Source organism: Anarrhichthys ocellatus, unplaced genomic scaffold (assembly GCF_004355925.1).
Source record: "Anarrhichthys ocellatus isolate YVR2014 unplaced genomic scaffold, GSC_Weel_1.0 scaffold3, whole genome shotgun sequence".
Classification (NCBI taxonomy): domain Eukaryota; kingdom Metazoa; phylum Chordata; class Actinopteri; order Perciformes; family Anarhichadidae; genus Anarrhichthys; species Anarrhichthys ocellatus.
Window position 1 is genome coordinate 4,421,491 of NW_022280033.1, and position 27,330 is coordinate 4,448,820.

The following is a 27,330-nucleotide window of genomic DNA, read 5'->3' on the forward strand; positions in this document are numbered from 1 at the left end:
CATGTTGAATGAAAATGTTCTAAATACAAACGAGAACACTTGGTGATGAATCCCTCTCTGCATAACACCAAAGCACTCGATCCAGATTAAACCAGAGGATCGGTCTGAGACCAGGTACCTAAAAGATAGCTGTAGATTTTACACACACACACAAAGTCTGGGGTCGAGCTTGTTTCTATAAAATGATTTATTAAACAGCGTACGTGAAATACTGCGTTCCTTGTAGAAAGCTGCCGTGGCCCCTTCACGATCACACGAGTGTGTTCATCTTTGAGGATGAGCTGCTACAGTGTGATCAGCTTCATGGTGGACCAGCTGACGCTCGACAAGACTCGCTAATGTTACCCTCACCTGAACGTAGAACTCTTCTACCAGCATTAATAACTGAAATGTCGAGTTACTGTTTCACCACGTGTGACCTTTTCTGACTGTTTTCTACAGAGAAACTAGCACAATGTGTTCAAAATCACTCCTTTACTCGCTGGTTTACTGTGGTGAGCACAGACACTAGTCATGAATCAGTGCAGTGTTGCATAATACACATCGATACTATCAATAGTGAAGCATTGCATTGTCATATCTTTATCAAGTAGTGTACATGCAGTGAACACAGTTTTCATTCCAATGTGGGATTGTTTTTTTGAGGCCACTATATAGTCCATACATTCTGCATTTAGAATTTGGACGCAGACTAAATGACAGTACAGTAAATGTAGTGCTAGGAGTGGCAAATACGGAGCGCTTTGGACACAGGTGTGCCTCGTGATGTGAAGTAAAAGCCACCTGGGTTCCCCACTCGACTCTAGTAACACTGGCTGCATATTGCCTGGCTGGTCTTTGTGTTTCCTGCACCTTCTCAGTCAGACATGCTCGAATACTTGTGTGTGTGCTCATACGAGTGGAGACTGTCACATACTGGTACATCCACAAATACAAAAGCAGATGTACCTTCTTCCCGTGTAGATGGCGATGAAAAGAACTCGTGTTTTACGATCTGTGTTACCCAAAGTGAATGATCTGGCTGAAGGAGGCAGTGTGAAGGAAGCCGTGCGTGATTAATGGAGTAAATTGGCGGGATATATCATTTGGAATATTGCAGTTATTTCTTGATCACTTCCTCTTTCAGCTTGTCAGCCAGATGTTTTCTCTTCTGTAGCTTCTTCTTCTCCTCAGCAGATATCTCCTGCAAGAAGAATCGGACAGAAATAATAATCACCGCCAGTGGCTTAAGACAAAGGGTTGAGGGAATGAAAAAGCAGTGGGGAATACAACCAGGTATACACGATTAGCTATAGAACTAAACAAAAGCAGCTGCTATTGGAAATATGGCAATGCGACACATTGTCAGTGTTGTTTATAAAGCTTTATAGATCTAAAGAGGATGTGTTGATGAATTAAAATGCTAGCTTTCAGTTCAAAACCATACAAGTAGCTGGTCAGTGGGTGTGATTTCCCGACCCAGCATGTAAATGAGACCTTTTTCTCTTTAGTAAAAGACTGCGGTCTGTTCCTTTTCTGTTCTCGGGGGGTTGTGACAGAGCACGACAGAGACAGTTGATGGATCACCTTCTGTTTGGAGGAGTTAGCGGAGTGTTGTGATGGAGGAGCAGGAGGAAGAAGAGGAGGAGGAGGGGTACAGGCCCCATTCCTCTGGGACTGCCCCACCGCCTCCTGACAAGCCAGGTCAGGTCAGAAACAGGCAGAAAGAAACGAAGAGCAACAAGCCGATAAATGAGTCGACGGGATGGTTGTGAAGGAAAAGAAAGAAAAATCAGGAGGAAAAACGTGGGTTAAAGAAAATCAGGTGAAATTAAGAATGTAGTTTTGGGCGTAAAAGATAAAAAAATGTGACCAAACTGAAAAGAATGTAAAAAGTCTAAATGATAAAACCCTGTCACAACTTCTTACCGTGATTACCAAGAGACACAACTCAAAGCCAGCGTTACCCTGAAATGATCTGTAGTCTGTATCTACAACGTCTCTAAATAACTCTAATAGGACAATATGAGGAAATAAATACTTAACATCAGCCATGTTGCACTGTCAGACCTTTTTGTGAAGGGAGAGGTTTAAAGGGAGACACAGGAAGAGGCGGGACTTACTGGGACAGCGGTGATCGTCTCCTCCGGCGGGGTCACCTGCTTGGTTTTCTGCTGCTCTTTTTTCAGCGCGTGCAGTTTGTCTCGCTGTTGACGCAGATATGCCGCCCTCTGCTGGAGCTGCTCCTGCTGAGACGCTGTTAACTCCTGCAGGGAAGAGGAGAAGGAGGTGAAACGGGACGAGAACCAGTACAACACAAACATGATGAAGGTTTGTGCCCATTTAACTGTTTTCCAACTATTTCAAATTGCTAAAAATGAAGGAATTTGGGATATTGGGGTACTAATGAGCAAAAGAAAAACAACAAGTTAAATCATTCTAGTGCCATTTTACATTGTGTTTCAGGAAGCTCTGAGTTGTACTGGATATGTTATGCACTGAAGTGATCTCAGCTGTTAAAACTCCCAGATTCTTGTACTCTCCAGATTAAAGCCACGAAGAGGAACTTTCATTTTGTGCTGGGCGCTCCCTGTAGACTAAAGCAGTTGTCTACCTCTAATTTTACTGCAAAAGCACTGTGCTAACAGAAGCAAAAGGACAGACTCACAGTATATGGCTTGGAGAAGCCAGCCTCCCTGTGCGCCTCCTCCAGACACGCCTCGGCTGCAGTCTGGCTGCTGCTGCTCTGCTCCTTGGTGCCAGGACCGAGGCTGACGGAGGCTTCACCGGACTTTACTGGAGCTCTCACTGCTGGAAGGACTCGGGACTCCACACCATTACTACCACAATCTGCACACACACACATGTTGAAATCAGTTTGATAACTCGCAGCGTTCTCAGGTTGGTTGTGAAAGGAAAAGAAAACCAGTAAACAAGCTAAATGAGTTGTAATAAGACAAAGAGAAGAGCAGTTCAGAGGTGGTGGAGAAGAGTTTGAAGCTCTTCTGAAATACCTGGTGTGGGTTTAGACGTGGAGCTGCGCTTAGCTGCACTTTTCGTAGCTCCTCCCACTGGAGCATCCGTCTTGCTCTCTTCTTTGGTGACAGATTTGCCGTTGACCTGGAAGAAGGGACCCGCACGCATTAAAGGGAAAGTTATGTTTCCTCTTACCTGTAGTGAGTTGCAAAGTTTTGGAGATATCAGCCGTGGGATGCTCAAAGCACCAAAAAATACACTTGAAATAAACTCAACAGCAAAGTCTCTTTCCAGAAATCCTGACCCAGTTACTCGTGATAATCTGAAGACCTTGATGTGAGCAGTGAGGTCTTTTGTTAAATGTAGTTTTTTCTCCAAAACGAGGCAACTCGAAACCAAAACCATCTAGATCGATAAACAGCGCTACAGGTAAAAGGAAACGTAAATGTATTTTTGATTTGGGGATGAACTGTCCCTTTAACATGTACAGATGACACAAACACTGCATCAAAATCAGCCCACTATTGCGACGCTGCTACAACCACATGTAGTGCTCAGATTGTAGACTTGTAGGCACTAGTGTGTGTTACTGTCAACATTGCTGGATTCTAAAAAAAAAAAACACAAGCCACATTTTCCAATTGACCTGATTCTCTTTCTCTTATTTTGGTAGTACCTCACCAAACTGGTCAGGGAAGATCCCGACCGGTGAAAGACTCAGGATGTGCATTTACATGGGCTCTAAATATCTAAAAAGACATTTTCAATCGTGTGTAAAGTGCAAGAAACACTTCCACAGTCTCCCTGCAGTCAGCAAATATTTGAATCTATTGATACTACACAAGCGACCTCATTCAAACTACAAAGCTTCTACACGACCTAACTACTACGCATGCTATGAAACAGAAGAATACTACCTGCCCTCGGGATGCACTGATACTTCTGAATATCATGCCAATACCTGTGTACCATGCAGTACATTTTGGTGTCAGAAAATTCAAAACCCAATTTACATACATTGAGTTTTACATGTAAAATGGTATTAATGCATCCTTAGACGGGGCAGTAAACTGTCGTATTTATTATCAGGTCATTGATTAAAATGGTTCCGTTACCAGATTAAATTCAGTGGCAGTGTTTCCGTTCACTAGTGGGTCGTGGTGACCATTACTGCGGCTGCTGTCACCATTCCCCTCAGCTGTCGTCTGAGCATGGAATGAATTGGAGACAGTGTCGCGTTATAAAAGGCGAGATCGGGCTTTAAGGGGGAAAAAAAGTATGTTGGCAGTAACCATTAAGCATTGGTAGTATCAGGTACTGCACGTCTGAAATAAGTCCAACAACGGCAACACAGAGATGCTGCTGGTCTTACTGGTCTTACTTAGCTCATGGTGCTCTTGATGCCTTACCTTGGCAGCGCTGCTTTGTTGGCTGGGAGCAGTGGAGGTATTCTGGGCTTCACTGTTTTCTGCTATTGGCTTATCAGAGCAGCTGCTGGAAGTGGAGCCAACCTCTTCGCCTAAAAGCAGCCTCCTGGACATTTCCTCATCATACTCCTCTTTTGACTGTCTGAGGAAAAAAAAGAAATATTACATTTGAATTTGTCTGATTTTTCTCTATGCATAAATTAGCCCAAGCAGAAGTAATTGCTTTTGCCTGAACTGGTCCTGATACAGAGCATTCAAGAGCCCCCGTGGACTGTTTTAAGAGTCTATTTAGCAGCCCAGGTGTGATAAGAGCGAGGCTAATCTACAGCTAAGCAGGTTCTATTGTACATTTAACCTTTGGCAGGTGGAACAAATGGACTAGAAGCTAGAATAAGTCAGCAACGTCATGTGATAACCACAATATGCCCTCCCTTGCTGCCAGGCATCACCAGCGTGCCACACACAGATCCTTTAATTCGATTTATTTAACAACATAATTTGAATTAGAGGAGACTTCCGCAAAGCGTTTATCACTACATGTGCAGATAGAGAGAGATGTAAAAGAACAAGAAAAGGATAGTCGTCAAAATCAGCAATATCTTTTTAAGATTGAAAAAGATATTGCAGAATTTGTCTAAAATAGTTTGTTTAACAAAACGGAATGAATGACAGTGGAGTTGAAGTCATTCCAGCTGTGACTGTGTGTCGTCAGAAACCCTGTGAGGATTTCATAGCATCCAAAAAGGACTGATGGCTGAGATACTGATAGCACAGCAAAACAGTTGGAATGTCAATCAAGTCTAAAACTGCAACCGTCTTATTTAAATGGTACTGTAAACCACAATATAGTGAGCATAAGTTCAAGTCAGTCCGCCAGCTGTGAGACTGCTGTACAGCTGTGCTCTGACACAGTTTACAGCACCTGAGAAAAGCGTTTCTATAAACCATGTTGTGTATTTTGCCTCACAGGAAACATTTAGCTGCAATTTAACAACTTCATGGTATGTTGTCATTGAAAGGCAATGCTGTTGCAAATCCTTCATGGTGCATTCAAGTGCTTATGGTGCAGTCAGTTGCAGAAAGGCGTTGTATTGGCAGTGTACAATCCTAGAAAACGAAAAAGTTGATAAGCAGCCAAGGTATCCTGGTGAGACAAAGGGGATAAAAATACTATTTCTCTCAGTTGCTTGTTTAGTGTCAATCCCTCCAATCTACATCAGCTGGACTCTAAGGAGCTTAACCGCTGGTCCCGTTAGACTCAGTGTGTTCTACTTGGCCCGGCTGCCACTGGCAAAATCCCATTAGAGAGCCGGGGCCGGAGCTCCTCTACACCTGGACACATAAGGGCAACGGACGCATAGAGAACATGTGGAAATATCAGAGGAAAAAACTCAGATCTAATTACATGATGACTGAATTAATTCATTGGTAAAAAACAATTAAATGAATACAGATCTACTGACCTAAACTGTTAGACGTTTTACAGAATAGGTTAATTTACATATTTCAGCCTAAAAACACAAAACTAAAATGTTCTATTAAGTTTGGTAGGTTGTTGCATGTGCACAGGGTTAGGGTTGTGTGCGTGTGTGTGTGTGTGTGTGTGTGTGTGTGTGTGTGTGTGTGTGTGTGAGAGAGAGGGGGAGAGAAAGATAGCAAGAGAGTGACACAGAGAGTAGAAGAGAGAGAGGTGACTTACTTGAGAACTTCCTGTAGGATTTTCATCTCTTGATCCTGCAGCTCTGTCATCACGTCCACACCATCAGTCAGACACTCTGGGAGGGCCCCTACACACAGAGCAGGCGTATCACTTGCAGCTATATCAGAAGTCTTTTGCTGTTTGTGTGTGTGTGTGTGTGTGTGTGTGTTTTATAGTCCAGCCTACCGTTCCTTTCTTTAATGACTCTGAGGGCTTGAAGCTGCAGCTCCATGTTCTTCTGGACCATCAGGGAGCGAAATATCTGGAAGTCATCTGTAGCCAGAACTGTCTGGAACACCGACTGAATGACAAAAACAGCAACCACATATAAGACCATGAAAAGTCACTGTGCCCACAAGGTAATGATGAATGAAAGGCGATACGACCAGGTAGAGAGACGCATCTGTGACTGATATACTCAACACACTCAATCTGTAAGTAAAGATCAATTTAGTCAAATATTCAAACTTGTCCAGAAGCACCTTGTTGCATAGCTACACTGCTTTGTCAACATTACTGAGGTCTAAGAATATTTCACAGAACAAAAACGAAGGTATTGATTGAGATAGTCAGGGTTCCTATAAGGATGTTCTTGTTCCGTTAGTCCTCTGCGGTTCAGGACAGGATGTACAGTACGTCCAGCGACACAAATTCCCGACACAAATTAAGTCCCGACACAAATTAAGCTATGTTTGCAAACAGAGTGCTACTTATGCCTTATCTGTCACATTAGCTTCCTACCTCTATTCAAAGGTCTGCCCCCCGATCTAGGCTAATGCTTGGACAATCTTCCTGACCAACCAAGATCAGTGTTCTTAGCTCAAGTGGGTCATCAGGTTTTCAGTCCATGCTCAGCATCTCTCTGCAGTATTTCCCTTCTCCCTTTGTCAGTCTCTCTGAGTGTTCCAGCCTGAAGCCCAGACCTACAGTACATCCTGTGTCTCTGAGTAACTTAATCACAGAAAAGATACAGTCCGCTACAGTAGGTAAGTCTAAAGAGGAAGGACACTGCAACACAATACAAAGTAACTGAGTTATGCTGCAAAACTGTCTCAGATAAAAGTAATAGAATAAATTATCATTAGTCAGTGATTCTGAGTCGGGGCCTTACTTTTACTTTTCTAGCGTTTTCTATCTGGACAACTAATTAAGGTAAATTGTGTTCTGCTAATTTTACTATCCAGAACACAAAGGGGAAGCAAGCAATCTCTCATATAAAAGAGCCCAAAAAAGCAAGAAAAACGCAACACTACACAAAATAAGGCCTTCGTACTACTGTTTGTGTGACTGCATGATCCTGTTTGAAGTCTCAAACTGAAACAGAAGATACAACTCTAATGTTAATATTTCTTTGAGGAGAATTTGACCTGCTCTGTATTTATCTTAGTGGTAATTAAAGAGAACCATGTCTGCTGAGGACTGCGACGAAATCCGTATCTGTGTCCCTGCCAATCGGACACATCCACTTTACACCTGATGATCAGTGCAAAGGAGAATCCAACGATAGGCTGTAACATTTTAAACTGTAACTAATATTATAGAGTTAACAGGCTCCGTGGGAGTAAACACTTGAATACATGTTAAAAGGGCACAAACAGGAATGTGCCAAGTCAAGTTTTTGGTAGAGTTATGAAAACATGAGAGATTCCTGATGGACCAGGATATATGCAAAGAATTAATAAAATAATTGCTTGGAACTGACAGATCTAAATATGTCACGAATAGGGCCGTCCACGTCCAAAGAAAATCTAATGCAACAAACACTCTTACTAATTGATTTCTTGTTAATTGATTTAATCAACAAATCTGTAAAACTGAGTTTCTCCACAAGCAATCACAATTTTGCTGATTCATCAGTAAACACACACACACACACACACACACACACACACACACACACACACATCTGCCTTGAAGGAGGAGACTAGCTATGTCTGGCACTATCTACAAAAGCAGCATAACTGGGGTTATGTAAGCAAATCCTATCCGAGATCCTCCAATCCAGGTTAACTTGCAGGCCGGCAGTGGTGTGCCAGCAGGGAGCTTAAGGTACCTGCAGTGTTTGGGACTTGGCAAACGGAGAGGTGCATGCTTCCAGAAACTGCTGCTCGTCGATGCCAACCTCCTGCATGTAATTCCCCAGCAGCTTCTCCACCTACCAAAAGCAAAGCAGCTTACATCAGCCCAGTTTGATGAGTCACTAACGTAAAAGACACTAATGAGTAATGGTTATGGGACAGTTGGACCAAATACTGTACTCACCAACTTCTTATACTGCTGGTGGATCTCTGTGTATGACAACTTGTTTTCATCTTCGTCATCAAAAACTAAGAAAAGGCCAAAATAATAACACATGTTAGTAATTCAACATACTGTGCCCCATAGGAGGCATGTGACAACTCTTGTGTGTTTTGTAGCTTATATTACACACATTAAGGTAATATACGTGACCCTTTTGGTAGCTGAGGTCTGTAAGTTACCTTTACTGACTTATGACTTGCTACATTGTGTTGACTTGTTAGCGTTATCTGTGTCCTTTGTGGCTTCACACACCGAGGACAATGTTGTGATAAACTTGCAAAAAAGGACGCGTATTACGGTAAAAAAAAAAGCGAGCAAAAATAACGCAGTCGCAGGTTAGCGTTAGCTTAGCCACCGCGCTAACGGTGCACCGCTTCCAGAAGAAGCTTTACTGTGAATAGATATATAAATAAACGTGTTTTTACCTGTGCATTTGTTCTCCATAAAGTCCGTGACGGGAATGACCCATTCGGGACTCCCCAGGTAGCCAACGATGCTCTCTACGACCCACTCACTGTCATCCTCAGCCATGTTGGCTGCTGCTGAGTAACAACACCACCACCACCACCAGCACCGCTACACCACGAATATAACGTTACACCACCCAAACCGATGGACAAAGACATCTAGTTGATTGTCCCCATTTGATCGTCACAGTGGTGGTTTTCTTTCCTCCTCTCTTGATGGGACGGGACGGTCTCCGGGGAGAGAAAGAAGCGCACTCATGAATTTGCAAGCCCAGGATGGTGACGCCTAATCGGTTGCTAAAGTAACCGTTACGTCATTCCGACGCTGCACGAGCTCATGCTCGAGCCCGGACGAGTAGCGGCCACGGTTAGTATTCAGAAAGTACTCATACCATACTGGACAAATACTACATTTACTTAAACGTAATACTTAGAATATTATGGATGTTGCATTGAAAATGTTAAAATATAAAAGTATGTCAGCATAATTAAGAAAATGCACTAAAATGTATGTAATGTAAAAGTTAGTACTCATGCAGAAAAATGGCCCTTGTGACTGTTATACTATTATATACTGTATTATATAATTAGATGAGTAGGTTATGACTCATGAATTACTGTGTTAGCTAGCTGTGGTAGATTTAACTATTTTGTATAGCACTAAAACTATACATTTTTCGATTTTTATTACAGAATTTTCGTTTTTTTAATTTAGTAATTGATTCATTGGTTTGTTAAAAAAAAGATCACAATTACCCAAAGCCCAAGACAACTAATTCAAAACTTACTTGTTTTGTCAATACGTCTCAGCTGTAAAATGTTGCCTCTCTGTATGTTTGAATCATGTATTGTTGATTCAAATAAAGCATTTAAAATGTCTGTGCTATACTTCAACCTGACAGTGATTTAGGTTATCTCGTGCGGTGAATCAGGTGAATATTATTGGTAATATTTCCATCTAAAATCAGTATGTTCCTGTAGTAGCCTGAGTAGTCCTGTGCTGAGCCAGACGCCTGACAAACAGCCACTGTGCAGTGATGTACTAAGGATTTACTTCTGAGGTAAGCCCCGTTGCTTTAATTAACAGCCTTTGTGTTAAGGAAACACAACTCACTTATACTTAAACACAAACACACACACACACTAAACAGCAAAGAGTACTTTTTTTTTATTAAGAGTAAAAACATAGTGCTCATATAATTCAGTAGTGTGCACTAACAAAGGTATTCAATAAATATACATTCCTTCTGTATTTTTTAAAGGTATACGCTTTCATTAATATCTCTAGAAAGGCTCATAGCTACTGTGCACACTTCATAAAGGCAGGGCATGCAAGCAGCAGTCATGCCGAAACAATTCAATAGAATAAAGGTAGGCGACATTGAAAAGTTTTACATTGAATAGTGATTCAGTCTGTTAAACTTTGAGCTACATCAAACCTGTCGACCCTTCTGACTTCAAGCAAACACAGAGTGTGTTTATGTGTTTAAAACACTGTGACAATTGCTCAATTCTCTTAAATCTCCCTGGATTGATGGACAGACGGTTATTCAGAAACATTCCAATTGTTTTTGCTTGGATTTAATAATTAGCATGTAGCAGATTGTAAACCGTTGCTGATTAAAAGTGTAGTCCTGGTCCCTGCTAACTGGAAAACAGAAAACAAGTAATACACACAAAGACTTGGGTACAATCATAGACAATAACAGCAGCGTAAAGTACTGAGACTCCAGTACAGCTCACATTACAAGCAATGCAGTGCGTCGACGTAGTGCTTCGCAAGAAAATATGTGGACGTCAATATTGAGAGTTCATCTCACTCTGAATGGAGAAGCTGTTCAAGAAATGAAGCAGATTATTGTGTTTGCTGCATATAAGTGTCATATAAGTGTCATGAGATGTTTGGAGAGAAAGCAGCATGGGAAAGTTGTTTTTTGTTTTATGCATATTACAATTAATCACGGAGCTGTTATATTTATTACATAATTATTGATTTATATATTAACTATTCTGAGTACAATATGTGTTATCCTAGAAAGAACGATCTTCTGATCACCTCATATCAAGAAATATTAGCTATCAACATCATTTCAGTTCAAACTTAAGCAGGAAAATCAGTTGCATTCCCATGTCACTGCCTTTTATACATTTTATAAGAATTGGCATACAGACAGCAGTTCCGAACAATGTATTTTAAAAATGCCTTTGTATAATTGAGACGACATGTCCTCTCTAAAAACATCCTTTAGATGGCAGCATTTATCCGTCATTGTCAAGTGGTGTGTTTTGTTTCATTTTCCACTGGCATCAGTGGGTCAGCTACATGCGTCCTGTCTGTGCATATAGGGAACATGTTGTGAAGCACATGTGTGACCAAAACTGGGTCTGTGTGGTGGCTTTAACCTGTAGCAATAAAAGAGCAGGCACACATACTGTATGCAGAATACTGGCGATATCCACCAAAAATGATGCGAAATAAGCGATTATTTCTGGTTCCAGCTAAACGTTCCATGTATTCGGACTTCAGTTTCCCTGCAGAATTAAAACATGCAATTGTTCTTCCTGCTAAGTGAATTCAGACGAAACCCTCATTTCACCTGTGCTCCTCCTACATTAAAGCACTGACCATTACACCCTGCATATTGTCCATGGAGACATGGCTTTGGAAGTTAAAAAAATGTTCCTACATTACAAACTCACAAGCATTGTTGCAAAAACACTCACGGAAAAGAGTGTGTAAAGGTCTTAAACTGACATGCAATCATTCAAAAATGCAAATGAAAGTCGCTACAAGCTTTCAGTCAAAAGTTAATAAGTTGTTCTCTACTAACAATCATGTATTTGTCTCTCCACCTCCAGACGGTAAAGGTAATATATGTTCAGTAACAGGCAAGACATTACAGGCAACAACGTCCTTGAGGTTAAACTGCAGCAACTGAAACTGTCAAGCTCTGTTAAAAATTCATTGTATTGATTTGGCTGACAGCAGAGACCCTCTGGTCCCTATTTGTTCAATAAGTCACAAGAGTGCATTTGAAATAATACTGTAGATATCTATTTAATTCGTCTCATTTTCCTTGGGTTCGTATATTAGAACTGGATTGATTTTCTATAAGGGCCGTACCAGATCAATAGCCCCTCTTCCTCCAGGGAAACATACTTGTAGTTTTTCAATGGCGGCTACTGATTAAAAAACTCCACGCCATGGTGCATTTGGTGTCATGTAATAAACACAAAATAAAAACGTCATCTGTTGTAATAAACGCAACAGATGACGCAGAATAGGTGCGTCATCTAATTCAATTATGACCTCCATAAAACAGAACATCTTGATATACACATGGCGCTGTGGGGCGATAAATGACACATCATGTCCTGGATTATGTAACCGCTGTCTGTGTCGTGTTCATTGCTTCTGGTATTGAAATTCAGACGTGGTGGACATGATTTAATCAATCCTTTTAGAGCCCCAGCTCCTCAACTGTGGGTCACCACTCAAAATGAGTCATGGGTTATATCCATTACAGGACCAATGGTAATGCTTGTCAGGTTTTAGTGTGACAACAATAAAAACCTAATGTGTACACATAAGGTTGTCTTGTTCTTTAATGCCATTTGACATTGGAATAAATGAACAGTTTATATAACTGATAGTTTTAGGTTGATTTGGTCTACATGAGGCCAAAGTATCCACAACCAATCGGAGTACAGTAGGCCTAAGTGTAGTGATTCTTCCAATACTTTGAAGTGCATCTTTGATGCTAAATGTAGCGAGTGCAGCTACACATCCTCACTGCTTTCCCATCTCTGCATAGACATCCAGGCATCTTTCCCCCTTTTAAAGGGTGATAAAAGATGACTGCCACACAACATCTAAAGTGACATATCATAATTAGGCAATCAATCCTTTTCTTAAGAGATCTCAACAATGAGCAAAAAGTTATTACATAAGTAGAATGGTTCTAAGTTATTATTACAGTGTATCAATCAGTGTTTCTTTAATTCTTTAAAAGAAATCCATCAAAAGTGCGAGACTGCAGGTGAGTTTACGTTCCTTCCTGAGTTCCTCCGTGAACACGATCAAGTCCTTCAAACCACATATTACTTAACTCTTCAAAGTTTTTGTTTTCTTCAAAATGGCAACAATAGAATGCTACAAAGACCCAGTGTGTTAAGTCCATTGTTACTGGAAGTTCTCATCATCATGCTCCGTGGTCACAGGGACCCATTGAAGATCTCTCTGCTGCCGCTGCTTTCAGCCGGCTGACTGGGTGGATCCATTGGATTGTCACGGTAATTACTTTTGACTTGTACCTGTCTGCTGTCAGGGTGACTCATTTTGACTTGTCCCCTCTCTTGGTAACTGTCTATACTTGGCCCCAGTCCACTGGCCTTTCCTTGGTGACCAATTTTGCTTGTTCTGTCGTCATGGTGCTTAGTTTTAACTGGCGTCTGTCCATCATATTTGTGGTTGTGTCTCATTGGTGCTGGTCCGTTATCGTGCTGGCCCACTCTGATAGGCACTGGTCCACTGTTGATCTGGTGCTTGTTGCAGACGGGGATGTTATTGGCCTGCAGTAATTGGGTGTAAGGTGAAAACCAGTCCCTCTCGAATGTAGCTCTTAGCTGCTCCACCACCGTAGAGTTCCTCTCCTCAAAGCCCTCTGGCTGACTGATCACCAGGCCTGCTCCTGCATTAAAGGTAAACTCATTCCCCACCCAGTCCAGGTTACCTGTCAGGTCACAGAGAAAGAAACAAAGAAGTGACCACACCGCTTAAGAAACCAAGCTGTGACAACATGAGCGAATAATATTTCTAGATATCAGTGGATAAATATACTGAATCAAAAACTATTCTCTTTTGTAAAGCACCGGGTTTTCAACTTCTAGAAAATATACATTTTTATAGAAATCTCTGACCATTTTGAGAAATACTTTGCTTTCTTTCTGAGAGTTAGACATTGAGAAGATGATGACAATATAGATTTCACTTTAGTGTCTGTGTTAAAGCAAAGAGCTGGAGCCAGAAGGTGATTAGCTTAGCTTAGCATAAAGACCAGCTAGCCTGGCTCTTTCCAAACTTCAAAAATAAGGATATCAGTAACAGTAAAGCTCACTATAATTAATGAGAGTGTAAATCTACACGTACACTAATGTAAAAGCAACAATTTGGAGTTGAGATCTGCATGAGGTGAGCAGAGACATGTAGGACACAGTCATGAAGTCTAGTCGATGAGCTCACCTAAATAAATGGCTCGATCCGTCACCATGAACCTGTTGTGGTTTATTCCCTGGAGACTGCCGTCCCTCTGCACTCTGGGGTTGAAGAACTTCTACACACACACACACACAGACAGACACACACACACACACACACAGACACACACACACACACAGACACACACACACACACACAGACACAATCACAGTCAGTGGTGCATCTAGCATCGATGAAGCATATCTGTAGATTTAAAAATAGTACGTGTTGGCTTTGTACTTACAGCTTCCAGTGAGCAGTTGGCCTGCTCCATGCACAGACTCCTCAGGGACCAGAGGAAGTTGAAAGTAAGTGGATGAGTCTTTTCCCAGCAACTTATCAGCAGACGGACCCGGACCTTCCTCAGGATCAGAGCCTCCCGGATAAGACCGTCGATACGGGACCAGTACCTTGGCATGGATACAAACACAGAGTTTAGTCACTTGAACCAAAGCATCCAAGCTTTTGATTAAAAAAATGCCTATCCAAATAAATTTCGAAGGAAAACAACTCCAAAAGCGGCACAGTGGCTCTAACCTGTGAGCGTTGCGGTTGAAGAGGGGCAGGTAATCGATGATGGAGATATATAGGAAATGGCGGGCCTCCTGGATGACCCTGGAAATGGCTTCAAGATCATTAGTACGATGTTTGGGGATGAAATCATCCGGGGAGGTCTGTCAGAGGAAAAGACAGTAAGCGTTGGTGTTGAGAGGATGCACAGCCGCTGACTGTGTTCTCCTCTCTGAAGAAACACGAGTACAAGATAGTCAGAGCATTGTGTAACCAGATGTTTATTACCACAGTGGTTACCACATTTTCTGCAGTGTTATCCCCACAACAACCAACTCATCATCTTAATTGTTCACCAAAATGACCATTAAGATTTGATGCCTTTGTTTTATGTGTGTATGTGTGTGCTTGTCTTGTCCAACTTTTTTAATTTCATCCTGACAGTCACATGTGAGGACGAAGGTTGCAGAGAAGTAAGCCTCGTTATGGGTTGGCATATCAACCTCATCCGTATCACGTATCAATCAGGTAAAAACACAGGTTTTTCCTGAGCTAATCAACAAAACAAGCTAATGCTATAGCCGTCACTTACAGAGATGTAGGCCTGAGCCTTTGTGCTGTTGAGAGTGAGATCCAGTGGCACGTCCCTGTTGAAGAGGGCAAAGACACGCTTGGACCAGAAGGAGGGGATGAAGTCTCTGTACTGGAGCCCCCAGTAGAGGCTGAACACTTTGTGGAGGTCCAGAGCCAAACAGCTGCAGTCATACACCAACACACCCAGCTCCTTCCTCTGGAGAACAAACACAACCTCTGTTAGAGCCCCATGAGCACACAGACAGCCCACGTTTACGTCAGCACCTTTCTAATAATCCTGAACATTACAGTCATTCGATTTCCTTCTTTACAAGTAATCGTAACCTGTTTTTACTCCCTCAGCACTTTTATACATCCATCCACCTAAACACACACACACAAACACACTGCACCTTATACTTGTCAGGCCATATTGTCACCAAGTCTCCTCCCATTACAGGACTTCACTCATCGTCACAGCCAGCAGCAGGGTTTGAGAGGACAATACAGCGTTTCTTGTCTCTGTTCTAAATTTTCAGTCTTTGCTCGCTGCTGCCTTTTCATTTCAAAGAGGCCCTTCTCAATTTCAGCTTCTAAATTACCTTCACTTTCCCTCCTGACATTCTTTCTCTCCCTGCAGAGTTTACAGGAGCTAAATAAAGCTTCGATCCCACATACTAAGGTCTTACTTGGCACAAGCTAGTCTATCTGCCTCAAAACAGACCGATGTCCTTTGTATCTGCAGGTGTCTAAAGATAGATAACGCTGCCTAACAATTGGGTCCGCACTTTAATGAACTGTGCAAGAATCTCAGCTTTGAAGAAGAAGATGAAAGAATGGCCACTTTCTATTTTTGCATGCCCCCACTAAACTCCCACACCCATTCACTCCCCCATCTCTAGGACTTTTTGAGAAGAAGACACTGAATTATGCACAAATATAATCTTTCGTAACGTGTACAAATTCAAGTTTGCATGTGTAGTATGTGTCAGTAAATAAATCATATATTAAGCAATGTCTTTGTCGATATATTAAAGGATTCAGTCCTTTAATATATCGACAAAAAAGCTAAATACACAATCTAAAAAATGCAACCTTTAGGAACCTGTAAACATCTATTTTAAATGATTATTCAAAGTAAAGGACTTATGTATTACATGTGTTAATACAATCTGGATATATTTGCCAAATCAATTAATAGGCAATCATGACCTTATTATAAATTATTTCAGATGATGCCGTTTTCAAGAGGGACACCCATATGCACGAGAGGGCTGCGAACTTCAAATAAAACGCTGTACTTTTGAGTCTGAGCCAGTAGGACATCATCAAAGCACTCTACATCAGGGGATGCAGAACTTGTTATGTAATTAAATCTCATGTAAATCTATTAGATACAGAATTACAACAAAGGGTGTAAGTGTGTGTTACAATGCAGCTTCAGAATTTACAGGACTGAGACTGCGATGTAGCATTTTGTCAAATGGCTCTGAGTATGCATATGTTTAAGTATGAGTATGTGTGTGCTGGTGGGTCTTGGCTACTGTGGCAAGGGATCTCCAGTCCATGCTGGCGCTGCCGATGTAGAAATGTCTCCTGTCAACCACCCAGAAGGAGGATTGGAGGTGGCCGTTGATCAGCGCTGTCGTGTTCACATAGTGGACTTCAGCATCTAGAATTAGAGAGAGCGAGAGAGAAACAGAAACAGAGGTAGTTAGGAAGTTAGGAAGTTAAAGACAAAGAGACTAAAACAAAGGAAGTGTGAGACAACGACAGGGATAAAGGAGGATCTGGCCACAGACAAACAATGTTCAATAAGAAAATGACAGACAAAGGCAGATGAAGGGAAAGATGGAATGAGACTGAGAGATTTACAGAGCTGAGGAGGAAGAATAGGGAGAGGAAATGGTCATGTTTGAACACAGACACACAGAATGTATAATACAGTGAGAGGGGGAGCTGACTGTGTTTGGCGAGCATGCCGAGCTCAGTCGAGTCGATCATCCCGCTGGAGATCTTCAGCTGGATTCCTTTAGCTTTCAGCCCTTGCAGCCTGGACAGCAGAGCCCTGCCCTGGGGGAAACACATCACAGCACATCTGCTGTCACATGAAATTCATGCTGTGTGTTCAAACAAGATTCTTTTGTATTGTTTACTGTAGATGTTCTTTGATATCGCGGCTCCATCAGCAGTCATTTATGTGCTATTTCTGTGCTACATTTCCCAGCAACTGTGATGTCTAGTTTCTTTTTTCGTTTTGATAAATAGTTGTCAAGCCATGGGAGGAGATACTCAGATGGGGAGCAGTATAATCAAATGAACTTGCATGTCACATGGTAAGGGCAGATACATCTGAATTGCTTGTTGAATCATACGTATATTTTCGGATTTAGGCAGCCCACAAAAAATACTCCCTGGGTTGTAATATTTCATACATTTTTGGTAGGCACTCCAGATACCCAAATGTATGTCCACAAGCACTGAAAAAGTGAGTTTTTTGTGATACATCCCCTTTAGGTTAAAGATCGTAGTACTTCTTATACCACTGATTATTATGTAAAGGAGGCAAAGACATGAAGACGAGACAGAGAAAAAGTAAAACAGACACAAAATCTAAATAAACACCACTTCTTCTGCAGAGTCAAGTCTACAGGCTCGCTCTGGTTTTACCTGTCTGGCAGCAGGCTGGAAGCTGGATTCATAATCGGAGGAGTTGAGGAGCCACAGCGGGGAAACTATCTCCACGACCCGGGTAGCTCGGTCCAGCAAGTCGTACAACCCCACTAAGAGCGGGAGATTAGATGTACCATTGTCTAAGAAGGAGATGTCTTCTGGGATGTTCTCCACAAGCACCACTCTGAGGAAAATAACAAAGAAATAACAAGTAAATTAGTAAATTATTTTTTAAATAAAGGACCTGCATCACAAAAGAAAATTGCAAAAGTGCATCATTAGGCTGAGCCTTAGAGACCTGTTAATGGAAAAAATGCTGAGGAAATGAATGTGAGGTTTGTGTTCTTTCACAAAGCAATTATCTGTTTGCATTTGCAGCAGAATTATTATGAGCTTGGGTGCCATTAATATGAGGTTATTTTCCTTCTGTCATACTACTGACAAATTAGCCCTTCCTCTGGATCGTTAGCTTAATGAGAGTTATTACGATTCCTTGACCACACATGCCCTTTGATTCCACCAAGCATCATTAAATATTGTACAGATTGCCTCTGCAGGGGCTGAGCATAATGTAAGGTTGATGGGCAGAGTTGTCGCCAATGCAGATTCAATTACACGTCAGGGAGAAGTGACATATCTTTGCCATATTGTTGTTGGTTTCTCATACACACTACTCCCTAAGCTATCACACAGTGCATTACTGTAATCATCAGCACTCTGATGCAGTATGAGAGACTACAGCAGGCATAATTACTTCATATACGGAGGCGATATCAATCTGTTTGAAGGAATCAGTGGACTGCATGGCGTACAGAATAAACATACATCCTTGAGATTGTCTCCTTAATAAGCTTCAGTGCAGTCAGGTATTTTTGTTTATCATAAAACTGTCCCACCAAATTGAAAAGTGTATTGATGTGAAACAGTTGTTTTGCAGTATAACGTTTTGTATATATCCCTGTGAATATCCCGGCACTTTCTGCCAAGGTGTAAAGTCAATTTATTTGGCCAACCATGACTCTGAGCTTAACTCATGTATCTTCAGTTCCCATGTTGCTCCTAATGCCTGAAAGCGACAGAGGCATTAGCGCTGGAGTCAACAGACCGAATTAGCCGTGGCAGCCCTAGATCTGCAGCCACACAGAACCAGCCTATTGTCAAGCTCTACTGCTCCCCACATGCTCTCTGTATCTGGCTTAGACATCGATTTCTGCCTGCTAGATTTTATAAGAGAAATAAAAATGTGGAGAGGTTGTTCACTGAGGGAAAACTCTGACATAAATTCTGCGCCTCAATGGCTGATTAAGTTTCTGGATAAAATGCTTTCCAAGAAACTCAGAACTACTTCTGCAAAAGACTTCACTCAATTCCTCGTGAGGTGATGCATTTTAGAATACATTCAGTTTGTTGGCTCCTTAGAGCATGGAGTTAGAGGGTGTCCATAGTGATAAATCTTTCTTAATAAACATGACTTTATTATTTTAATCTACCGACATCCTACTTTCAAAACCAATACTGTTATCAGTGCAGACATAGACAGGATGCCATTGTGACTGAATGTGTTATTCATTTTGCTGGTTGGTCCCATGAATAAGTCATATGCTGCACACACGAAGAAGTGGTAAAAGAAATAACTGATTTATTTCATCTCTTGATATGATGCATCAAAATAATGTTCCTGTTATGTTGTTCACAATTTAAAATCAATACAATGTAAATTAGATTGAAAGGTGAGCTGTAAGCCTTCTTCAATTCTTTTCAGGTGATGAAATCTTATTCAGCTTTTGGGTTGTATTTAGCTCCATCCTCTTGTGCCACTTCTGGTTGCAAAAAAAAACAAGATGGCGACGTCCAAAGTCCAAGATGGCAATGGCCAAAAATGACAAACTCAAGGCTTCAAACCGGCAGTCCGCAAACAATTGTTGTCGTGTTTTTTTGTCATATTTCTGACAGTAGAACAAAGTGGACTCCCTGGCGAGGGCTCTATAATACCAAACGGATCTTAGCACTAGGACCAGTCAGCGCACAGGGTCAGCTGAACTGTGAGAGCTCAGTATCTTTCGAGTGCTTCACTCAAGGGCACACTGGTGAGAGCATTTGCTGCAGGTGATAATGTACTTGCATCCCATTGAGGGGCCAGTTGCCAGCTCCCAGCTTGAAAATGTATTCCTGGTGAAAGTAAAGCTAAGTCAGGTTTTGGAAAGTGGCCAAAGGTCAAACTGTAGGGGTCACACCCTCTGTGCTCATAACATGCTGATCTCTCCTCATTGAAATGACAGTCAACATCTTATGTGAACTTGGAGAATCTCGAGTAAAGTTGGCTCATGTGTTGCTGAGGTCAGATATTCTTCCGCTTGTCAGCCACAGAGCTTGCGGACTGAAGACAGGGTGAGTAAAATGAAAAGAGGAGTGTAACAAGGCACAAACAAACCAACACAGCGGGATGGGATGAAATTATAGAGAAGATTAACATTCTCATCACACAGCGGAGAGTCCGTTTTGTTCTGAAGACGGCAGAAACTAGGGCAGCTACAGTAAACACCTAACAATGAGGAAGAACAAGGGTGGATGGAAAACAGATGGAAGCGATGGAGAGGTAATCTTATTTTGAAAGAAATCCTCTCAGTCCACTGTAATGACCTGGAGGTTTGATGAACGGTGCTTCTGAGTCATTTAAACAGGCAGACAGGCTTTGGTATTAAAAATGGAGAAAGCAAGAGTCGTCTCTGCTTACAAGGGCTTCATCGATTTATGTGGTCTGTGATGCCCACTGCCGGTCCCCCCTCCTTTAAAACCCATCAAGGGTGTGATTAATCCACAGCAGCCGATACTTAAGTGGTGTAAACTTTGCGGTGTGCGTGTGTGTGTGTGTGCATACATGAGACAGTCTGAATGTAAAATCCCTCACTCTCTGACTGATAAAGGATTCACATCTTCACAGTGTGGTAGGTTAAAAATGATAGTTGGATCAAAATGATAAACTCTCCGTCCTGATGTTTTATTCCAAAAAGCAGAACATAATAACATTTTTTACACTATTAAATAGCTGTCAGGTTAAATGTTAAACAAACTCATCATATACAATTCACAGTTAGGAAACTGTATGTAAAAATGCTAATTACACATGTAAATGCTTGTGATGCTGTGTTCCTGCTGTACCGAGTGACAGCATGAGCTTTGCCAGTCCCTGACATCTGATATATATCATCCACCATCTCATGAGCTGCCCTGAGCTCTGGGTGTACTGCAGCCAGGACATTAATATGGGTATCACAGGCTGCTGCTGCTCTGCTCCCTGCATGCTGTTCATTTTAAAGGTGGCTAAATGTCACGTCCAATGTCTCATCGACAACACTGCCATAGTATGCAGCACACTTTATATGTAAATTTTAACCATTACTTGAAACATGAGCCACTTCATGAAATGTTTCTTTAGCCATGATCCTCCCATGATGTGTTTTATGGAAATGAATGTAGACTGCAAGTGCTTCATTTATTACATTGTATGTCACGACTGCTTTTCTTGGGTGTTCCCTGACATTTTGACAAATGGCCAATACTTTGCACCCACTAATCAGAGCTCACTATAGACGATACTGTATGCGTTGCTGTTCCAGATACTGGTCGCTGAGTCTCAGAGACGCCAACGCTAAGCTACCTTCACCCAAGTTGTCTCTCGATCTATTGGCAGAAAGGAATATATTATTAATAAGTATGTATTCTTTAGTGTATAATCAGCTAAAAATAACAATCCTTGAGTTTTCGTTACCTTCGAATGAGCAATTTGTATCTACATACAGAGCAGGTCCTCTTCACGGAGCAGGCCGCCATGTTTCTACAGTAGCCCAGAAAGGACAAACCAAACACTGGCTGTAGATAGGGCTGTTTTTGTGTTCTCGCGGCAGCCACCGTAGTTCTATAAGCTTGGCACACGGGAGAAGTTTCAGTTGGTTGCAATCTACAACCTCACCGCTAGATGTAGCCAGACTCTACACGCTTAAGAGAGTCATTTTGTTAGTTCAGTAGATATATATTTGTGCCTTGTTCAGTTGTTTTTCTAATCCGGCTGTTGCTGTTCTTGTTTTGTGTTGGCTTCAGATCTGTATGGTGCTTTTGAAGTCTGAAATGTGTGTGTGTGTGGTGTATTCTCCTGGAACCGGTTGTGTCATCTCTTTTGAAGTTCAAAGTTATTCTAGTTACAACAAATCTGTTTACTAAGTGGAGATTTATGCATCACTGAAGTATTAGTTACTAAATTCTGACACCAACAGAATACCAGGTGTAACGGTAGCATAACCAACTGAACTAGCTGGCTGAACTGATGTTAGCTAACTAATGCTTGACTTCTTTTGCTTCAAGAGCAAAAAAAGTTGTATCCTGAAACAGTCGACTGTCTGGGTGCTAAAAGTTGAACAAAATTCTGAGACGCAGTAAGTCTGGCTCTCCGTTGGTTCTGCCCTTCCACAAGGCAACTGTAAATCAATACTAACCTGCTTATCAGCTGCTTGACGCCAGGCAATTACTCATGTACATCAGGGATACGTCAGATGAGAGGGTGTAAACTGCTACCACTTTGCTCCAACAACCAAGCTACACACACTGATGTGAAGAGGAATAATGTTTTACTGCAATCACAGCTGAAATTGTTCCTCCTCAGAGGGAATAATATAAATCAAATAAATGATGTGTTTGATTGTACTGCTAGACAAAGACATGAAGTGATCTTCATCATCTATCTGCATCAGTAACGATGCACAGCAGCAACTCATCCCACGTCTCCTGTCCCTGAGATGCAAGCATTAGCATTGTTCATTATGCAGGAAAAATAGATTAAAGGGAAATTTACATAACAAAACAGCTGTGTGACGTACAAAATCACAAACAAAATATCTCCTGAGTCATTATTTGGGCGGCTAAAAGGCTCAAAATACATATTTTTTAATAGACGCAAAACAAGGCAACATAGAGGATCAGTCTGCTGTATTTAGATTGTTGAGAAGAAATAGGGATGATTTTGAAGTTAATCACTGAATAATTTTCATGAAAAGGGCTTTACAAGCATTACTTTGATAAATTACAAGCACCTTTAGGAATTTAAGTGAGCATGAGCAAGCCTCAGTGCGCCCGTGTCAGTCTCAGTAATATATCACTTTCCCTATTTTGTACAGCAACTCGGTTTGAGGAAAATATCAATTATGTCTCACTTGCACGCACGTTATCGGTCTTTCCAATGATGAATGTCGCAGTGAAAGTTCATTATTCAGCTTATGGGATATAAGTAATGGTGCACCCCTGAGAAAGTGACTGCACACATTTCTAAAATGCGTTTGTGTCTTGAGCTGCAAACAGCAGCTGATGAATCTGCTCATCTTCACTCATTCCAACCCCAAATACCCTGATATCCTCTTCTTCTTCTTCTTCCTTCACCCATCAGCCCTCCCTAAGCCTCGTATTTATCTCTCATTTCTTCTCCCTCAGGCTTTAGGGGTCCTTCACAGCAGAAGAGGAGTCTAATTCAGCTTTACAAGTTTGGATTACACTTTCAGCCTTAAGTGGAAGAGAGGGATGCCTGATAGAGTTCTCTGAAAGGTTGTTAAATGGCTGATTTGGGGAAGAGGAGGGAAATACTAGATGGACACGGACAAAACAAAAGAGGCAGAGAGAGGGGGAAGTAATTGGAGGTTGGATGGTAAATTGGGAGTCTAATGGAGGGGGGAATGCTGTATCAGAGAAAATGACTGCTGATCAGCCAGTTTCACTCTGGACCACCAAGTCATACTGCAGGCTTTTTTTCCTTGGGATCCATATTCTTAAAACTTAAATAGGAGGAAAATTGCCTAAAGTCTGGTATAAAGTAACTTTCAGAAGAGCCTGGTAATCATTTCAGCATAGCGAGGGAGGCTGCAGTATAGGATCAGGTTGAGGCAGCACAGATTTGTTTTGTATTGGTGCTACTTGGCATGTACCATATTTTACTTTGTATACTCAACAGTATACTCTCTCGAAATGATTGCAAGCAATTTCTGTGGAGTTTGCAGGCGCTACGCTGCAGTTAATATCTTGTTACAGTGGGTTAGACCTGATTTATGATTCGAAACTGGAGCTAAAAAACAATATAAAGCATTGGAAGCTGTTGGAATGAGTTAACAGCTTGAAGTTCAAGGCCAAGGCGAGCCAAATGATTTAAAGGAAATGGGTTAAATCCATAGAAGCAACTGGCACCAATGGTCCCAAGTCACATCAACCATGGTTTCAAAAGGTTTATTTATTACAATATATTTGCTCTATTGCTTTGCTCTACACATCGTAGCTGCTTTAAATAAACTCTGAGGGGCAAATGTAAGGACTGTGCAGCTTTCGTGGCTACTAAACCTGCACAAATAAGACAAAACAATAAATTGCCCAATCTCAAAGCTCCAACAAAAGGCTGAAATGCACTGCCAATGAGCCTCATTGCAAAAACAGTCCAATTCACGAAGATCAGCGCTAATAGCCACACGCAGTGTCAGTGACATAATTAGCGTCTTCAGAGAGTCGGTGGTAACTGAAGCGCATTCATATGGGGTGTCACTCCCAGACTTGCATTGATCATAGCAGCAGTTGTAGCCAGGCGAAGGCCTCGTCATGCCCCGCTTAAACGCTTGTACTTTGGGATGCAATGACAGTTGTGTCATGAAAAATAAAGTAATGAGAAAAGAATTATTAAAAATAAGGTTATTATAGGAAACTAATCAACCATTTTTATCTTCCCTCTCCATTCATAAAAAAGGTCAAATTGCACTGGTGTGTTTTCTCTGTAATATCAGTCATTTTTGTGAACCGTGATCCAATTCAATACAATTCACGGTGCTATCAGTGGTCGCAATCCACACTCTGTGAATTCATCTGTCAGTCAATTCTCCCTTACAGGTTGTCAACTTGCAAGCAGACATTTTTGATCATTTTGAATCAGTAAAAAACAAACTGACTGTAATTTATAGTCCGACACGACTTTCATATCGTACTGCTAAGACACAACTGCATGTAGCCTACTGACAAAAAGACAGCACAGAGTTTCTCCAGAAAACAAAAAATGCAGGGTCATCTGGAAAAATGTAACCTGGCTCAACTTTTGACCCAACACAAAGTCCCTGAAGCAGCGCACCTCACCAGTGCAGCCCCCCCTGCAGTGTTTTAACACGGGGCTGACATCCGCCATTAAGGCCACAAGTTAATTGCGACGAGGTGTCGAAAAGACAAACGTTAGGAACCACTGAAAATGAATCGTGTGTTTGTGGTTCTGCAGTTCTCACCTGCAGTTCCTGCTACAGTTCTCCTCTGTGATCCCATCTTCATCTTCGCCCCAAATGTCCACTGCAGAGAAAATCAGCACCACCAGTACGGCGAAGCAGCACACCAAGGCAAAGATCACAACGCACTTCTGCTGAGACTGCAAAAGAGAGAGAGGGAGAGAAGGAGAACAACATTGATTTGCAAGCTGTGTTTTCTTCTCTTCATCACTACTGTAAAAACAAGGCCAAAGTGCCCAGACCTTGCTCCCATTAGCTGGCGGCTCTGGCTGACACGACCCCTGATTTAATGCACAGCTCAGCAGGTCATAACATGATATAGAGGGGAATTTAACACAAAGATGTTGGTCTACGTATGACCTTGCAAGTTCTGGCTTTCATATAAAGAAAACGAGGCTGGGATAAGGAGAAGAAAGTAAAGAGGGAAGAAAGAGAGTAGAGAGCAAGGAGGGAGACAGAGAAAGACAGCGACTAACAAAACAAAGCAATCGATACAGAAACAAACATTAACATTAGACATTTGGACAAAGACCAAAGTAAGGGTCAGCATGTTTTATAAGGGTAATGAGGATGTGAAGATAAATGAAGCTGGTAAACTATGTTATGGTTATTTTACATAAAGCCATTGTTTCCTTTTAATTTGACACATTTCCACTTCTCTGGTGGTGATGAGACGGCTCTGTTAGCCGGATCAGACCCTGTGTCCTGGAAATGACGTTTAAGCACTGCTAATTTGTTTTGTCTAATACGCTTTGAAAGCAATGTAATGGCCGGCAGCAAATATGTTCACTGGCAATCAAGTCACTGCGATATTCTTGTACCACACAAAAGTTGTGGGACACTTTGGGAAGATTGTGGTTTTAAATATTTATAAAGTAAACAAGTTTTCGAATCAGTGTTGACCTTTTGATTATTTTACCAAGACCACAATCTTATACTCTAACCTTCACCAAGTGCTTTGAGCCGAACCACAACAACATTAATAATGCTGCAGTCGATGAGCAGATAAATGGAAATCAATAATTGTTCTTGTTATTAAATGCTCCTGTGTTTGTCCTTCCATGACATGTGAAGAAATGAGATCGGTGTATTGATTACTACCTGATACAGTAGTCATTATTACACTAGTGTACAGATATAAGCTTTCACATTGCTTAGGTAACAACACAAACTCTTGTTCCTATTTTAAGAATGTAAAATGTATATCATTATCTATCATATAATTAGTGTAGTATTTATTTCGCGATATTACATTTACATTTTTATCAACCCTGGATTGAAAGCAACACAGTGCTGTAGGTGTATCTATTGCAGCCTCACTCATGCTTTCAATATGCACAATAGATTTGTACAATAGAACAACTGTTTGTGAAACAATAACAAATGTATCCTGATCCCTTTGAAACCTGCCAAGAAGAGCCACGACTAATTATCCTTGAACACAGCAGATCATTAGCACAGTCAGCCAGACTCATTATCCTCGCAGTCAAATCTCATATCACACGCCAGCGACCTCTGAGAGCCGCGCACACGCAAAGCCACTGTTATTTTTATTGTGTTTATTGTAGCTAAATATATTCGTGACCATTGGTTCCCATGTGGGAATTAAATTAATCTACCAGCCAGTCAATGAAGTGTCCCCGGTGGACCAAAGAGACACTCGCAGGAACATTTAGCTTCACACTCTCATCCTCACAACCATCTGCCCGAGCTGATGTCTGACATAGTGTTTTCTATTTCTTGGTGTATGATTCCTATGGGCAGCCACTGTCTGATCAACCAACTCGTTCTCTCTCGATCCTCTGTGTCTCATTCATGGTTGCAAAAGGGCGACAACAGCATGAAGTTTAAAGGCATGACCTCCTGACCACAAAGCAACTGGTTCACTTCCACAGACCTGATTGGGAAAATGTAGGTGAAGGAAGAAAAAAAGGAAACATTCCTCTCTATTGAACATCAAAGAGCCACAGGCACCTAACAAAAGCATGCTCAGCAAACACTCGCAGGCTAAATGGAGGCTAAATCAAATCCGTCACTCATCTGCCAGACCTTATGACGGACGTAAAAGCTATAACGGATGAAGGTCTACCTGCAGGATAGAATCAAGCTCTGCACGTTTCTCATATTTCAAGTGTTTGTCTCCCAGCTGCTGCATTCACATGTGATCAGATGTGTATGT

General features: G+C 41.6%; 2 protein-coding genes across 5 annotated transcripts in view; both read right to left on the reverse strand.

Annotated features, from left to right (window-relative positions):
• Positions 1–172: 172 nt before the first annotated feature.
• Positions 173–9,145, reverse strand: cfap36 (cilia and flagella associated protein 36). 3 transcript variants are annotated; one of them, XM_031878366.1, is made up of 12 exons: positions 8,808–9,145; positions 8,344–8,408; positions 8,135–8,236; positions 6,268–6,382; positions 6,082–6,169; positions 4,365–4,524; positions 4,071–4,160; positions 2,994–3,099; positions 2,648–2,829; positions 2,103–2,246; positions 1,567–1,671; positions 173–1,183 (listed from the first exon to the last, which is right to left on the reverse strand). In XM_031878366.1, the coding sequence occupies exons 1-12, from the start codon at positions 8,911–8,913 to the stop codon at positions 1,100–1,102; spliced, it is 1,347 nt and encodes a 448-aa protein (XP_031734226.1). In that variant the 5' UTR covers positions 8,914–9,145; the 3' UTR covers positions 173–1,099. The 3 variants fall into 3 exon arrangements, with proteins under 3 accessions (XP_031734226.1, XP_031734234.1, XP_031734243.1); XM_031878374.1 differs by lacking the exon at positions 4,071–4,160; XM_031878383.1 differs by lacking the exon at positions 1,567–1,671.
• Positions 9,146–10,022: 877 nt separating this feature from the next.
• Positions 10,023–27,330, reverse strand: part of LOC116400456 (inactive phospholipase D5) — a 42,552-nt gene continuing 25,244 nt past the window's right edge. The window contains exons 2-10 of one of the 2 annotated variants that reach the window (XM_031878299.1): positions 25,155–25,291; positions 17,860–18,046; positions 17,154–17,262; positions 16,734–16,861; positions 15,209–15,406; positions 14,644–14,780; positions 14,351–14,516; positions 14,092–14,182; positions 10,023–13,582 (exon numbers count right to left, since the gene is read on the reverse strand). In XM_031878299.1, coding sequence (XP_031734159.1) covers positions 13,065–13,582; positions 14,092–14,182; positions 14,351–14,516; positions 14,644–14,780; positions 15,209–15,406; positions 16,734–16,861; positions 17,154–17,262; positions 17,860–18,046; positions 25,155–25,291 — 1,671 coding nt within the window. In that variant the 3' untranslated portion in view covers positions 10,023–13,064. The remainder of the gene's footprint in view (positions 13,583–14,091; positions 14,183–14,350; positions 14,517–14,643; positions 14,781–15,208; positions 15,407–16,733; positions 16,862–17,153; positions 17,263–17,859; positions 18,047–25,154; positions 25,292–27,330) is intronic. The other variant, XM_031878307.1, reaches the window with a different exon arrangement.

Coding starts and splice junctions, on each gene's coding strand:
- cfap36 (XM_031878366.1), bottom strand. CDS start 8,913: ATGGCTGAGGATGACAGTGAGTGGGTCGTAGAGAGCATCGTTGGCTAC. Junction 4,161..4,364: donor AACAAAGCAGCGCTGCCAAG/GTAAGGCATCAA, acceptor TTCCATGCTCAG/ACGACAGCTGAGGGGAATGG. Junction 2,247..2,647: donor GCTTCTCCAAGCCATATACT/GTGAGTCTGTCC, acceptor TCTTCCCTGCAG/GAGTTAACAGCGTCTCAGCA.